Here is a 15,558-nt window from a genome sequence, read left to right as displayed (position 1 = left end):
GTGTGTGTGTGTGTGTGTGTGTGTGCGTGCGTGCGTGTGTGTGTGTTGGTTTGTCCCAAAAAGCAAATAATTTTTATGATTGGAATTTGATAAATAAGAAAAAGCCATATGAAAACTTTTGCAAGCCACTACACTCTCCATAAAACTTAAACTAGGTCATAAATTCTCATTTCTAGATACGCATTTCTTTGTTAAAATGCTGCAAATAGGAGTAGAGTTTAATTTTCATTATTCAAATGCTAAACAGCAGTTTAACTTCAGTAGTCACTTTTTTAATGCGTTATAAGATCACAGCTCATCTTTTTTTAACTGGCCTTTCATATCGCCGCCTTTTCCCCCCATAAGGGAATTGCTTCTGCCTAACTGTTTACGCGGCATTTTGAGGCAGATGTGGAGTTTGTATGGGTTTGTGGCAGAATGCTTCTGATAGAGCGAGTGTGGGTTGTTCAAGGAGCCCAAGAGAAAGCGTGCATGTTTACGGCGCAGCACTGTTATCTCTGTGTGTGTAGCTCCTCTGGTTGTATGAGCCTGGGGGTTGACGCTTGTGTGTTTGAATCCTTGCAAGATAGATATGTGTACTTATTCAAGCAGTACTTGGTGACAAACAACCTGACTGCTTTTTTTCCCCCCCCCCTTTGCTAGGACCCAGTGCCAGAAGGTGTGCACCCTGCTAGAGGGCCTAAAGCAGGGGGCACGAACATTACAATAACTGGGCAGTTTCTGAACACCAGCAGCAAGGAGGATGTCCTGGTTAAAGTTGGAGACGTGAACTGTGCTGTGTAAGGATTGCATTCAGATTTGTATTGATGCCATTAATCTCTCTGATRAAATAGCCAGCTGCTATCCAGACGTAAAGCCTGTTTTTGCACAAAATGTAAAACTTTAATTGAACTTAGCTGTAGAAATGTATTTTCCCCACTGTTTCACTCTTGTGGCTGCCAAAGTTCCTTCAAACTTAATATTTAAAAATAACCGAGAGAAGCATTTGAACCAGGACTGTCGGGTTGCTGCCATGTTTGCTTGAACTGCACAGCGACCTTTTGTAGCCCGCCCACCCTTCTCGCCTGCACTGAGCTTTGTCCTTGTCTTGGCAGGAAGGAATTCGGGGAAGCTATCGTCTGCAAGACAGGTGAATATCAACAGGAGAAGTTGCCTCTGGAGAAGCTCCCCGTCACAATTCAGTACGGAAAGAAGACCATAACGTCTGTCCAAGGTGCCTTCCAGTATGTGGAAAACCCAATGGTGTCGGACCATCAGCCCAGAGGAAGCTTTGTCTGGTCAGTTTAACTAAAGCATCCACCTTTGGTCACAGTGTGATATGATCTGGTTCTGTTTGACATGTTAGGATTGTTAGGATTTGCATATTTAGCCGTTTTGGTTGTTGATCATGATAGTGGTCTATTMATCTCCATAAGCCTGGTGGGCCACCCCACCAGGCTTAGCATTGCTTTTTTTTTTTAAGTCTTTTTTAAAATGTTTCTATTTTTTTAAGGCTTTATAGTTGATGTTCAGGTATTAATGTCCAAGTCTTTCAATTACACATAATTATCAAGTGATATATTTTCAAACTTCCTGTCAACTTTAAACATTTTTTAACTCAGAAACATGACGGGCTGCTGGATGAATGACTGGAGCCCCCAACCACCAGGCTTAGCAAGTTTTCTGGGGGAAACCTTGTCTTCTACTGGAGAGATTTCTAAAATATGTTTTTAAGGGGCTTGTATGGACTCAGGAGCAAGTTGCAGTGTTTTTACCATAAACTTTGTATTGTATTGAAGTCCTTTAAATCTATGGCATCTGCTCTGCTGTGGGCCAAATATCACTAATAGTTGTTCCAAGTTTTCAATTTTCAAATGTTTTTAATTTACATTAAAATGAGAAAAAAACGTGTTTCATCTAAGTATCATCTAAGTAGCAGAAAATGTGTGAAATAGGGCAAGAACACATTGCTTTGCTTTTTTATTTTTAATAAAAAATAAAAAAAAGCTCCACCCATTTTTCTAAAAGTCTTTCATGTACATTGAAGTTGTAAATTCGGGGTAAAAAGTCCAAATGCAATGTATTTTGATCCAAAACCTTTTGCTTTACAGAATTTGAGGAAAAGGCATGAAAAACGCATAAACTTGCTATAGATTATGTTTTAAAAAGACTACAGCTTGCTGCAACAGTTGCACCTCCCATAGAAACATCTGAAATCAAACATCGATCTGGAGCATAACCCTGACAGTCGTATGAGGGGGTGAAAAAAAGAAATCACAAGAGTCAGACTTCTACATTTCCAGCCGAGGGCTTGTCTTCGAGCTGAAGGAATAGACCCAGGACAACACGTACTAACATTTTAGATAATTAAAGGACACACTGCTATACTCAGACCGGCAAAACACACACAAGTTGCATTCAGCGCTCTGTACCTGTCGGAGAAAGCCTTGAGCACCTTGTAACTATAAACAGGCTATTACAGACATCACCCCTGACATCGCTTTCGTCGAAAGGCATAGGCACCTCAGGCTGCTCGTATTTCTGTATGGAAGCAAATTGTTCTCGAACGGGTTTTAAGTTATACATTTCACAATTGATTTTGTTTGTCTAAGAGGTAAACGCACCTTTTTTTTTTCTTTTTTTTTTTGCTAGCACTTTGCCGTTTTGCAGAAGATAAACTGCTTCTTAACGGCATTGCGATCCCCAGGTGACGAATCCTGAAGATGACCACAAACGATAACAACGTTTGTGCTCACTTAGCTTGTAAAGTACATCTGTGTATATGTGCTGGTTGGCAAAGCACATTTTTATGAATAAATACATGTACTTTAACAAATGGCTGCTTTTCTCAGATGGTGAATATCATCTACATTATCTTATAAGCAAAATCGATATGTTGGCACTTCGCTCCCAGCGCTTTTCTGCAACGGCTGACAGCCTCTCTGTAAAGTGTTGTCTTGTTTTGAAGGCTTCAGGAGATGCAATTTTCTGGCCCTAACAGTCATCATCCTGCCAGAGCTGCTGATGTCTAAATATCTGCAATGGAAGCGGTGTAGAAAAATGTCACAAAGACCGTTAGAAGTGAGGACAAAAATGAGCGAACAGGACTCGGACTGATTGCACCTTTTGAACTCCAAGTAGAGTTTAAAATGGAATAAGAAAGACTTAAAAATGTACCGTGTAATAAAGCGTTTGATAATTTCTTAACCAGTTGGTGTTTTTTTTTTCTCCATTATCTGTTTTTTCTTCATTTTGTATTGAAACAATTCACTGTAAAATTGCTTTAGTTTCTTTTTAAAACGCCTGTTTTCTTACAAGTCGCTCGTTTTCTTTAAGTTTAATCTGAACTCTGTGTGTTTGGGAATTCACATGCCTAATTTCTGTTTGATTTGTGTTTTTAGTGGTGGGAGGAACATTGTGGTCACAGGCTCCGGTTTTGATCTCATCCAGACCGCTGTGATGAGGGTCCAGGGAGACAACTCATCATCTGTCGAGGTCTCTGCTACATTTCATCATCACCGTTTCTCTTCTTTGATCCGATCTGTCATCGAGTGTTTGTCTTTTCCCAGTCACTTGTCGTTGGCAGCGCTGCTCTGTTCTGCTCTGCTCTGCTCTGCTCCTTCGTTGACGATTAATTCAAAATTAGCTTTGCTGTTGTTAATTACCTTCAGATTTCCATCCCTTCTTTTTTTTTCTCCCACCAATTAGGAACACTCTTTAAATCTATAAACCCTGTTAAGCTCAAGGTAAAAGACAAATTGTCTCAATCTCACCATAAAGTAACTAATCCTTGACCGGCTTCATTAGGTTGATCCGAGCCAGAAGGTTTTGCTGCTATTTACCAATCAGTGTCCTGGGCAGCGTTTTTCTGGACAGATTCAGTTCATTTTATTTAAAGACCTCCATGTAATAGCAGATTTAAAGTTTCACAACGGTGCTAAACTTTACCACTTTGTTCTTGGGCCAAGGTTCTGGGCAGAGATTGGAAAAATACTTCTGGCCGGCACAGCCTAGAACGGAATGTAGAGTGTTATCTCAAAGGCTTAAGCTGCTCTGTTTGATAAACTCCTCTTGGTTCAACTCCATCCAACTAAGCCCAAATATGCACACACATTATTGCTGCTGGCACGTGGTAAACCAATGTTTATATGTAGGTCAGGTTGGTGGTTAGCCATCAAGTGGTTTTCTGTTTTTTTGAAAGACACTGTACTTTTCATTTTGAAACGCAGCCCTCTGTAGTCTGCATATCAGTTATCATAAGCAGTCATACTTTAATGCCAATTTCCTTAATATAACAGAGAGTAGAATGGCTTTTGTGGTCGGCTGTAAGAAGCCTTATTGAAAATGTTTATATTACCATGTTGAAATATGAGGGCGGTATTGTACTGTTGTATATTCCCAGATAACCATAGGCTAGATTTAGCTAGACTATAACATGTAAAATCGTTTAATTTATTTATTGGTAAAATGTAAACATTGCATATAGTCCTGTTTATAATAATAGCAGTGTGGTAAAATAAAAATGGGTAACACTTCATTTGAAAGCGTGTGCATAAGACTGACAAAACACCCGTCATGAACCKAACAGTGTCACTCGGTAAATAATGACACTTTTAATGCAAAGTTTCATTGAAACGTGTATTAAACGTCCGTTAAAAGCATCCACTTTGCATTAAAATTGCAGTTATTCACCGAATAATGCAAAGTTGACAATTTTATTGGACTTTTAATGCAACTTTTAGTACAACTTTGCATTAAAAGTRTTATTGTTTACAGAATAACACGTCATGACAACAGACATAAACATTCATGAAGATGTCAGACTTATGCACACCCCGTCAAATAAAGGGTTACCAAAAAATATAAGTAAAGCTTGAATTTCATGTGAAAGCCTTTATTTCTGTTTTCTAAATCAAATCTTTAAAACTGCATTACATTTTCCCCATCTCCAGAATTGCACTTACAAAATATTGTCTGCATTTTTCTTTACAAACTAACTGAAATATGCTTGGAAGATTTATCTTCCCTGTAAACTAGTGAACTAGCATTTAGTTGTTTAAGAGAAGTGCTTTAGGATTTCTCTGCATTTCTTGGTTTTGCCTCATGGCTGTTGTTGCCCCTGCTGTCTAACAAACTTTCTGCAGCCCCTAAAAATCTCCAACAAGAACAACCTCTCTGTCATCAGGCCACAAAATGTTGCTACATTTCTCTTTAGACAAGGAAATGTGCTTATCGGTCAACTTTAGCATCTTCAGTTTGAATCCTTGGTTTGTTCTTCTGTGGCCCTCATGTAACCTATAAAGATAGATTTAAATATTCTTGCATGTCTGTCTAGTTTGGCTTCCCTTTGAAAGTATTTGAGGCTATTTTAGCTAAGCAGCTTTTCTACTACTTTTTTTTTTCTTTCCAGTTATTTTCTTAATCAAAACGTGCTTCTGTTTTAAAAGGGATCAGGAACAACGTATTTTGTTCAGGTTATTATATTGGATTACACTACAGCCAACATTTGCTGAACTGAACTCTCAGTATTTTAAACCAGGCTCCTCTCAGTTTGTAAATGAGTGAGATGCTCTGTTTTTTTCAAAATAAATGCAAAAGTATGAGTTTAAAAAAAGGCTGCAAATTTACTTGTTTTTAGGAAATTAAGTAGACAAATTAAAGCTGTAAGGCAAACAACTTTTAAGTCATACAAATGAGAATAAGAAGAAGAATTTAAGCTCACAGTTAGTTTGAATTTATGTGAATTACGGCACACCTGCCGTCTCTTGTAAAGGTAAACTGTGACGGAGATTGCTGGGGTTTTTTCACTCCGTTATCAAAACAATCAGTGAGTGACAGAGTATTAAAAAAAGCTAACTAAAAGAAGTTTAATAAAGCGCTGAAATGCCGTTTGGAGGAGTGACTGTGATTTGTGACTCATCAGAGGCAGATGCTGCTCTCTGTGCCAGATTGGAGTCTGAATGATGATTTCAAAGACGTGCATAATTTTATCCTCTTTATTGTACAAAAAACTGCAAAAAAAAAAAAAAATCCCAATAACAATAAAACAAAGGCCTTTCAACACCTACTATTTGCTTTTTGAATCTCTAATCCCAGTCGATAGCTTTCTGTGCTTGTACTGGTGTGTTTTCATTCGTGTCTTCTTCATTCATTTTGTTCATGTCTTTTCTTTTTTTTTTTTTTCACAAACTGTCATGCTGAAACAACTCAGGTCGCCCACGAGAAGAACGACACGGTCATCCAGTTCCGCTCTCCGACGGTGAGCGGCTCTCAGAGCCAGGACTTCAGAACCTACATCCAGCTGGACAACTGGGTGAAAGAGCTCAAGTCCTTCAAATACTACGCCAACCCCGTCTTCGAGAACGTGACGAAGAAGGTCATCACCGAGACCAGCATCATCATCGTCAAGGTGAGCGCTCGCTGCATCGACTCCCTTCAAACTGTTTCGTTTGCTCGAAACAATTAAGAGAAATTGCTTTGTTATCTGACATGAGAGTTAAAATGAAAATGTGGGGGGGGAATTGCTGAGTTGCATTTCTGAGACATTAACGTTACTTAGCAGCTCATATCCTGCTCGGCTCTGTTGCGTATAAAAGTTATGCAAATAACGGAGCACTTGTTATCTTTAAGTTGTTGGTTGGAAATGATGAATGCAAATTAGTGTTGCAGTTCGCAGACCTTATAGAAATGTAAGAGAAGAGCTTAGGGAAAAAAAGGCTTTGGCTCATTTGTGGTATACAGTTTGGGATTACAATATTTAAATAAAAATGAAGGTTTTATGTGGTTTAGATTAAAAACGAGATTCTAGTTGTTATTTAAATATACACAAATGCTCATTTCTTCAGATTTTTTCCTCATAATTAAAAGAGTTAAATATTTCCTCATATCTTCCTCATATAAATGTTTTATTTTAAACTCTTAACTAGGAAGTTTAAAACAGGAAAAAGATATGAATTGTCATTGTTATATTGATTATGCAGATTGTTCAGTTTACATTTTCTTACTCCAAAAAATTATGATAAAGCCAACAGTCTTTGAGTAAATGTTTTGAGCTAAGATCAGAATAAACGAGAGCTTTTCGGTTATTTTGTTGCAGTTTACATAAACCTCCCTTGTATTAAAATTATAATAAGTTTGACTTGTTGATTCCTCAGTGATTTAATTTGACAGAAATGTAAGGTTGATTTTCTTAAGTGAGCAACTGCTTGTAATTATCCCTGCTGCAACTATAATCTTAAGAATTTAAATGACTTCTAATTACTTTTCAACCCTTAAACAGAACGGGACTGTTAAGAGTTTTGCTCTTTTCACCCATTTCTAATTAAAAAGCCTAGAATAATGCTTGCTCTGCTCTTTACATCCTTTATCTAATATTGGTAGTTATTATTTCTTTTCTCTCCCGTCCTGTTTGGTCTCAACACGGTGAACGTTTCTGTTGCTCGTCTCTTGCAGGGTCGAGGGTTCTCCAGGGCGATGACCGCCAAGGAAGCCCAAGCGTTTGTGGGGGACGTCCAGTGTCAAGTCAACACGCTTCAGGACGACAAGCTGTTCCTGGACCCACCTTCCAGTAAGCCCCGGGCCCGCTCCAGACGGCAGCGCAGAGACACCCGCCCCGAGCTGCTGGACCTGATGGTAAGAACGGATCAAGACCAAAAGCGGAAGCATGGAGGAAACGTCCAGCATGATGTAAAACTATACTGTCCAATGTTTTAATCTGCAAAAAAATATTAAAGTAAATAAACAGGACAAATTCAAATTGTTTGTTTGACAGTTAAATATGGTCTGAAATGCTTATTTTTTTGGACTTAAATTATTTGAGTGAATGAATATACATATCCAAAATCTTGTTTGGAGGTCTAATAAGTGAAAATGCCCTCAACTGTTTGGTGTGATTATACTTACAGTATAATTACTACATAATAAGCATAGAGTGGCTTGCAAAATTATTCATACCACTTCACTTTTTCCATGTTTTTTCACATTACAACCACAAACATACATTTTTTGCATGAAAGACCAACACAAAGTGGTTATACGATTGTGAAGTAGAAAGAAAATCACAGATGATTCTAACATTTTTCACAAATAAACTGAAACATGGGGCGTGCAAAAGTATTCAACTCCCTTTTCTCTGAGTGCAACCAGTTACCTTTAGACGTTGCCTGATGACTACTAATAATTGAATGGAGTTGAACTGTATGTGCTGTAATCTCAGTAGAAACACGGCTGCTCTGTGACGACCTCAGAGGTTGTTTAAGAAAACATTACAGAACAAACAGCATCATGAAGCGGACAGGTCAGGGATAACGCTGTGGAGAAGTTTAAAGCGGGCCATTTTGCCATTTTGTTGTGTACAAATTCAACACCAGACGTTGAAAGCAAACTGAAAGCAACGTGCATTTAAACAAATAAATGTACACTCTTTGTCCACATTGTATGAAGATATTTCCTGTATGAACTTGACTCAGGCTCTCTGTGCATTCTTAGTCTTTGTCTTTGCAGCTGCAAACTTTAAAGCGGGGAACGTCCTCCTTGGCAGTGGAGTGGAAGTGTAAATGAGAAGAAAATCAAAAAGTACACATCCCTCAAATCTGCACTAAGAAACATTATTACTTGATTAAATGTTCTTTGCAAAAACTCCAGACCCTCATGCAGAGGTGTAGAGGAGAACAGCTATTCATTATGAGTATTGGCTCTGGTTCTGTAGGCATGTCCTCTATACATCTTGAGACTTTTTCTTTTTTTCCCCTTTTCTCCAGCTGAAGAATTTCTCTGTAGCTACAGGCCCCTATAATTACATTTAATTATATCCAACCCACAATTGTGATGAATAGAGTAATCTCTCCCATGGGTAGTACCTAAAAGTGAGCTATTGTTTCATTTCTGCGGCTGTTTTGTGCTGCATAGTTAAGGAACATGACTGGACTATCAATAGTACAAGATGCGCGCAGTAAAGAAAGGAGAGCACACTGGGATCAGGCATAACATTATGATCACTGACAGGCGAAGCTGCACCGATGATGCCTTGTTCATAGTGGTACCGGTTACCGAGCGGGACGTGTTGGGCTGCGAGTGAACATTTTATTCTCACAGCTATGCCATAAAGAGAAAGATGGACAAGAGTGAGTATTAGTTTTGTTCTGATAAGAAGGTGTCAGAAGATAAACTGTGCAGTTTGTAGTGCTGCTGTTTTGGCAGCAAATGGATCATAATGTTATGCCGAACAATTTTACGTGTAAACATTTGTCTGCTTTAAAAGGAAACGGTGGCCGCTTCACAGCAGCAGTTTTGCATACGCTTTGTACAAATGCTGCTGATTGTACAAAGAATGGGCAATGTGGACTTAAAATATTCTCATGTTTTGTGGCACTTTTAGCAATTAAAAACTACAATAAAGTGTTCTTATGGAAATATATTTGTCACTGTTTACAATCATAAGCACCCCCTACTTCTCTGAAAGTAAAACATACATCATTGAATAGGCCATTTGCATTAGAACCACCAATATATTTATGTTYAATCATCTGTCCTAATATATTGATATTTGTTGATGAACTTATTGTACCAACAGTAAAGAAAGTCACTTTAACAATCCCAGGCGTACTGGCCGTTTTTGGGGTTTAAAGTAGGGATTTTTATTTTAGCAATATTTTTTGTTTCTTCATTGTAATCAACGAAAGCAATAATTGTTTCTTCCCAGTTTATAACACAGGCTTTTCACGGATTGGTCACAGCAGTTTTGTGTAATTGCAATTAGGTTTTGGAAGAGTCACCTTCAGTTATTAAAATAAAATGTATTAATTTACGTGATATATTTAGTTAAAAACATTTTGTTGAAGGTCAGTATGTAGGACACACTGGCTTTCTGCTGGTATGAAGCCGACCTTGTTCATTTTCTCGCCACTAAAATGGATTTCAACCGAAACAGGAACAGATTCACATTTGTATACTTGTGTGCTACTTTGCACGCTCTCTGCCACTGATTGTTTCTGGGTAAAACGTGCTCTATTCTATACATTGTAAGAGTTTTCCACTGTGTTTATCCACAGATCAAGTTTGGAAAGGGAGAGTGGGTAATCGGATCGGTGCAGTATGAGAAGAAGAACGATTTGTCTCTCTACATAATCATCCCTGCAGTTATTGTGCCCATGCTGCTCATCATCATCATTTCAGTCTACTGCTACAGGTGAATTAGGCTCACTCCCATGTGGTAAAATGCAGTAGCTGGGATTCATACTATTGCCGATTTAATTATAAATCAGAATTTTAAAAAACTTTTGCTGTATAGTACGGAGCTAAAACAGTGTCAATGTTCACACGTGCACAGAACAATTCACAAATGCAATGCAAAATTCACACTTGTACTTTTGATGCAAACACAAATGTATCTTGATTTACCAGCTGCTTCTGGTCTGTGAATTTTGCTTCGAGTTAAGAGACTCACCTGACTTGACTCAGCCCACAAATGTCATCTTTTTAACAGGGAAACAGATATTGTCCTTATTTCAGCCAGTCATAAGAACACACCTCACATGGAGGGTGTAACTTGTGCATAAGCCAATCATATTAGCCCATTTCAACAGCACTGTAGCCATGTTGAAGTTCAGACAGTTTGCTACTCAACATGACTTAAGGCAGCAACAGAGGAGCAGCAACATAGTTAGCTGCTCATCCACATGTTATGAGAAGTTTTTAATTATGAATGTTAATTGGTTTAATTGTGCAAGCTATGTAAGAGGGGCTATGCTACCAAACTGCGCTAGCCACAAAGTTGAATTTCTTGTAATGAAGCCAAACCAAGGTAGCAATTCGGGATTTTGTAAATTGACTGGCCCTGTAGTTTTCCTCAGCCCCAAAATAATAAAAGCCTTGATTTTAAAGTTCTGTTCTTTATATGATCAGTTATTAAAGCAAGGTAATAATTCATTTAATGATTCACTTTTCATAAATACAAAGTGATTATTTTACTTACCCTATAAGGCTGAACATGCAGCCTGCCAAAATATGTGCCACCCCCCCTAAAACACATGAAGATGTGAACCCTGGTGCGAGCATCAGAGTAAAAATTGTACGTTGGCGTTAATGACAAGGTGGTGGTGCCAGAGCTCCCACAGTCGCCACGAGTTTRGAACAACGCTGAGCTACGAGGGCCACCAACGCTGCTCGTGTTTGCATCAGAAATACACATGTGAATCTTAACTCTGTGCATTTGTGAATAGGGGGGGTGGCACATATTTTGGCAGGCTGCATGTTCAGCCTTATAGGGTAAGTAAAATTGAGACTGTTTTATCGCCATGGCACAGCGCAGATGAAATGTTTTATTGGACCTACTGTTCAATGCAGTTGCATCTTTCCTCTCCTCTTTACATGCGTTTAGGAGAAAGAGTCAACAGGCCGAAAGAGAATATGAGAAAGTCAAGCATCAGCTGGAGAACCTGGAGGAGAGCGTCAGAGACCGCTGCAAGAAGGAGTTCACCGGTAATGGGAAACCAGCTGCTAATTCTCAACAATGTGATTAAAGACTGATGAAGAGTACTGTGCTTCATTGCTGTGATTATATTTTTTTTTCACTGCAATTAATTCAGCTCTCATTCTTAGTCTTGTTCTGTCATCAGTATGAGAAGCGGTTTAGCAAAAAGCRGTTAGAAAAAGCGGTCTTTTAATGTGGAATTGATTTTTCCTGGAAGTTTTCTTTTTTTTTTTTTCAATGTCTCTAACAACGTAATTTAGACAGATCAGCAGTGCACAAAGGAAACAAGGGGAAAAAATCCCACAGYTTATTAGGTAAAAATACAGTAATTTTCATTCTGTTGCATTTTGCAGACCTGATGATTGAAATGGAAGACCACACGAACGAGTTGAGCGAGGGGCGAATCCCCTTCCTGGACTACAAGACCTACACCGACCGGGTCTTCTTCCTGCCGTCTAAAGACGGAGCCAATGACGTGATGATCACAGGGAAGCTGGACATCCCACAGGCCCGCAGGGCGACCGTGTCGCAGGCGCTCAACCAGTTCTCCAACCTTTTGAACTCCAAGACGTTTCTGATTAACGTAATAATACCAAAAGTTACTTTCCAGCAGACTAGAGTGGTTAGTTTACCACTTTAATCCAGATGCTAGAAGTTAGCTCTACTTCTTTTTCCAAGTGGTTTGCTATAAACTTTGAAAAGAGCTGCTAGGCTTTTTGCACAATATTTTTATGCTCCTGTAAACTTGGCGAGAAATCAATTTGTTAGATGGATCAAGACTAGGAAAATTAGGCTTATTACCTTGGATTATTCCAACATTGTAATCTCAAACCAAGTTCTTACTCCTGGTAATATTCAACTATATTAAATATTAAAGTCTTTTAGCGTTTGCGAAGTTTAGGACTAACTCTTTTTGTTGTTTTTCTGTCATTCTATCAACACAATCAACACACACTATTTGCACTGTACACTTTATAATGCTACTGCACCATTTGACTCGTTGTGTTCATCATCAAAATGGATAAAAAAATCAACAGTCCACATTTAAATCTGCATCTCCTGCTCATTTTCATAAATGTAATTTCAAAGGACAGGCAGTGGTTGTGCCACCTCTCTGGCAGAACAAACTTGCAGCAAAGCACAGCTGAAGACGTGCATTTATAATGCAGTTGTTTATGCGCAGACAGCTGCAGAAACACTCACCATTTGTTCCTGTGACAGTTTTCATTTGGAAGATCTCTCACCCGCATTTATCTCCTGTGTTATTTTGCGGGCGYGTCGGATAATATCTGCAACTTTTTTTATTTTCAGTTGTGTTCTCGCTTGAAACGCCTGAATGTTTTCAGTTCCATGTTTGAATTTATGATATGTGGGGGAAAAAAGAGTGTAAAATGAAAGGAGTGACGTCGCCTACAGAACGCTGAACTTTGGGTATCAATGCGTACGACGATGACAAAAATGATTGATGGCAGTGATCAGAAAGATCAGAGGAAGAAATCAGGATTGTAGTTTGGAGTTTAACGCTGAGTCTCCATGTATTTCATCACAGCTGTGAATGTCCTCTRGGACCAAAAACTAAATGAAAAAGCTTTTATGTCAAGGATAAATCATTTAAGTATCACTTTCCACTGTATTTTTTGTGCCATGGAGTTRATATTCATATTAAACTTTGATTCAGTTTGGCACCTTCCATCTACATTGGTTTTGAAAACCCAGCTTAACTCCTGTCACTGTGTTGATAGTCAATATAGAGTCTATCTTAAAGTCAGATTGCTGGCCTTTAAATTGAGGGCTGTCATGTTCTAGRTGGTGATACGGCATCAGAATAACAGAAGACTGAGCTGGGAGATACGTGTGAAGCTTCCTATTAATCCAGTATTGCTGGCACAGAAACAACCTCTGAGGTGTTAATGGTGTGTGCGTGTGTGTGTAGGGGGATTCTTCTCCCACTAATTGGGATCATTTCTAAGCCACAATGTTTTTACAGGGCAAAACTAAAATTACCTTGATGATTATAATTTTCCCTGGCATTAGTCATTTGATAATTTAAAAGCACATCATGCAGGATTCGCTTGAGCGTGAGTAAGCCTCGTCGCCATCTTTAATTCACTCCATCCGCCGCCTGTGTCTGCGTGTTGCAGTTTATCCGCACCTTGGAGCGCAGTCACGACTTCAACGCCAGGGCCAAGGTGTACTTTGCCTCCCTGCTCACCGTGGCCCTGCATGGGAAGCTGGAATACTACACGGACATCATGAGGACTTTGCTGCTGGAGCTGATGGAGGAGTACGTCCACAGTAAGAACCCCAAGCTGATGCTGCGCAGGTGAGTGCGAGCCGACTGCACGCGCCGCTTTCCGTCAAACTTCCGACTTTTTAACTTGTGCTTCCAGCAGCTCAAATTTGACACAAGTATCTTTCGTTTGACAAGATTGCTTGCCACCACTTTTATTCAGGATTTATTAGTAGTATTCTCCTTTTTATTTTTTTTAGTTTTTGTCCCTGCAGGGTCAGGAGAACAGCTAATAGGTGGATATGAAATTTTCTGATAAACTTAGTCAAACTTTCTCACGGATCATTAAATGTCTTYGTGCTGAAGCTCTGTGAGGCGTCTCTCCATTTCTAGACTTTGGCACCGATCTCGTCGGCCAGTTGAGGCGGACTGGGAATCAGCTCAAGATGCATCGAACTGTTTCATTCTGGTGCCATATTTTCGGTTGAATTTTGCACTGACTACTGTAGTCCTCTTTGAACGAGCCAGACTGCAGCTCGGTCTATTCCAGTCCTCCTCCTTCTGTTCTTCCTTCTGTTTTTCTTTTCTGTCCTTGGAGCCCACCACAGTCCCCACAAATGACTGTTGTTCATCTTTAGCATCTTTGATAACGTCCAAAATGTTATTTCTGACCAGATTACCACTCGTAAAACTCACAATAAATCTACAAATAACAATGAATTTTTTTTTTTTACCAAGAGTTGTGCTTTTAAAATCTTTAATTAGAAAATGAATTATGTATGAAACAGTTTGAAGATGAGAATATCCACAGTGACTTTAGTCACCATTGATAGAAATATCTGGTGTAGATTCTGACTCATTAAGGTCAGGAAAATCCTCAGCGCTTAATTAGAAGTCTATTTTTTTATTTTTTTTTGAAGATGTTTCAGCTCTCATCCAAAAAGTTTATTCAGTTCTCCAACGTGGTTTGAAGGAACGTGGCTTATGAATTTTAGTCAGAATTGAAGCAGCAATTCGAACATGTAAGTCACTCGCTCAGAGTTTATGTTGTTGTTTAACGATCTGAAAAGATTAAGTCAGATTTCATCTTTCTAACACCTACTCTGCAACTCTGAGTTTTCATCTAGGTGTTTTTGTTTTGTTTTTTTCTTTTTTTCTTTAACCAAAACAACTCGCATCGTTTGGGATATGTTTCRATGTTTGAAMAATTATGTGAATATTGTGCTGACTAAAGGGTTGGACCTGCAGTGACTTTTATGTCCTAATTGCCCCATTGTTCAAACTACAATTTATTATCTTGTTACTTCCAGAACATTCAGAACCGAAGAAGCCTTTTGGATGAAAGGCGAAACATCTTAAAGGATAAAAAGATGTGAAGTTGCCTTGTACTGGAGCACTTAGGAATGTCAGGGATGACTGAGTATCTACACCAGACATTTAACATAAATGTCATGTTAATTACAATGAACTTTGAAAACAATAATAAGCTTCACAAGAGTGAATTTGTGACTTTTTCTCCAACCCCGAGTCCGTACATATTGGAGAGAAAATCTACTGTAAATACAAATTGAATTTCACTTAAATTGCAAGTTATACAATCAATCCACCATTGCAAAAGGATCATATTAAAATGCTCAAATAAAAAGTAGTGTGACACACACGCCTGTGATGATTTGACGTAAACCTGGGACCAGAACTATCCGATTTGCACCAAAACATTCCCAAATGCTGTTTTTATTTAATAATTTCAACTTTAAAACCTTAATTTTTTTACCCCGTTTTTTTACTTTGCTAWCTAGATTAGTCTTTTAAAATTCTTCTGTTGTTTCAAAAAAAAAAAAAAAAGAAGATTTCTTTGAAATGCATCATCCTCGCGCAG

General features: G+C 38.7%; 1 protein-coding gene across 2 annotated transcripts in view; it reads left to right on the top strand.

Annotated features, from left to right (window-relative positions):
• Positions 1 to 15,558, top strand: part of plxnb2b (plexin b2b) — a 160,126-nt gene that overhangs the window by 127,934 nt on the left and 16,634 nt on the right. For both annotated transcript variants that reach the window (XM_008432784.2, XM_008432785.2), the window contains exons 17-25: positions 643 to 779; positions 1,095 to 1,277; positions 3,381 to 3,474; positions 6,191 to 6,388; positions 7,432 to 7,611; positions 10,029 to 10,165; positions 11,357 to 11,457; positions 11,803 to 12,032; positions 13,591 to 13,772. In XM_008432784.2, the coding sequence (XP_008431006.1) occupies positions 643 to 779; positions 1,095 to 1,277; positions 3,381 to 3,474; positions 6,191 to 6,388; positions 7,432 to 7,611; positions 10,029 to 10,165; positions 11,357 to 11,457; positions 11,803 to 12,032; positions 13,591 to 13,772 (1,442 nt within the window). The remainder of the gene's footprint in view (positions 1 to 642; positions 780 to 1,094; positions 1,278 to 3,380; positions 3,475 to 6,190; positions 6,389 to 7,431; positions 7,612 to 10,028; positions 10,166 to 11,356; positions 11,458 to 11,802; positions 12,033 to 13,590; positions 13,773 to 15,558) is intronic.

The sequence above is a fragment of the Poecilia reticulata genome, linkage group LG16, assembly GCF_000633615.1.
Source record: "Poecilia reticulata strain Guanapo linkage group LG16, Guppy_female_1.0+MT, whole genome shotgun sequence".
NCBI lineage: Eukaryota > Metazoa > Chordata > Actinopteri > Cyprinodontiformes > Poeciliidae > Poecilia > Poecilia reticulata.
The sequence above is the reverse complement of the archived record's forward strand: the minus strand, read 5'-3'. Positions and strand labels throughout refer to the sequence as shown.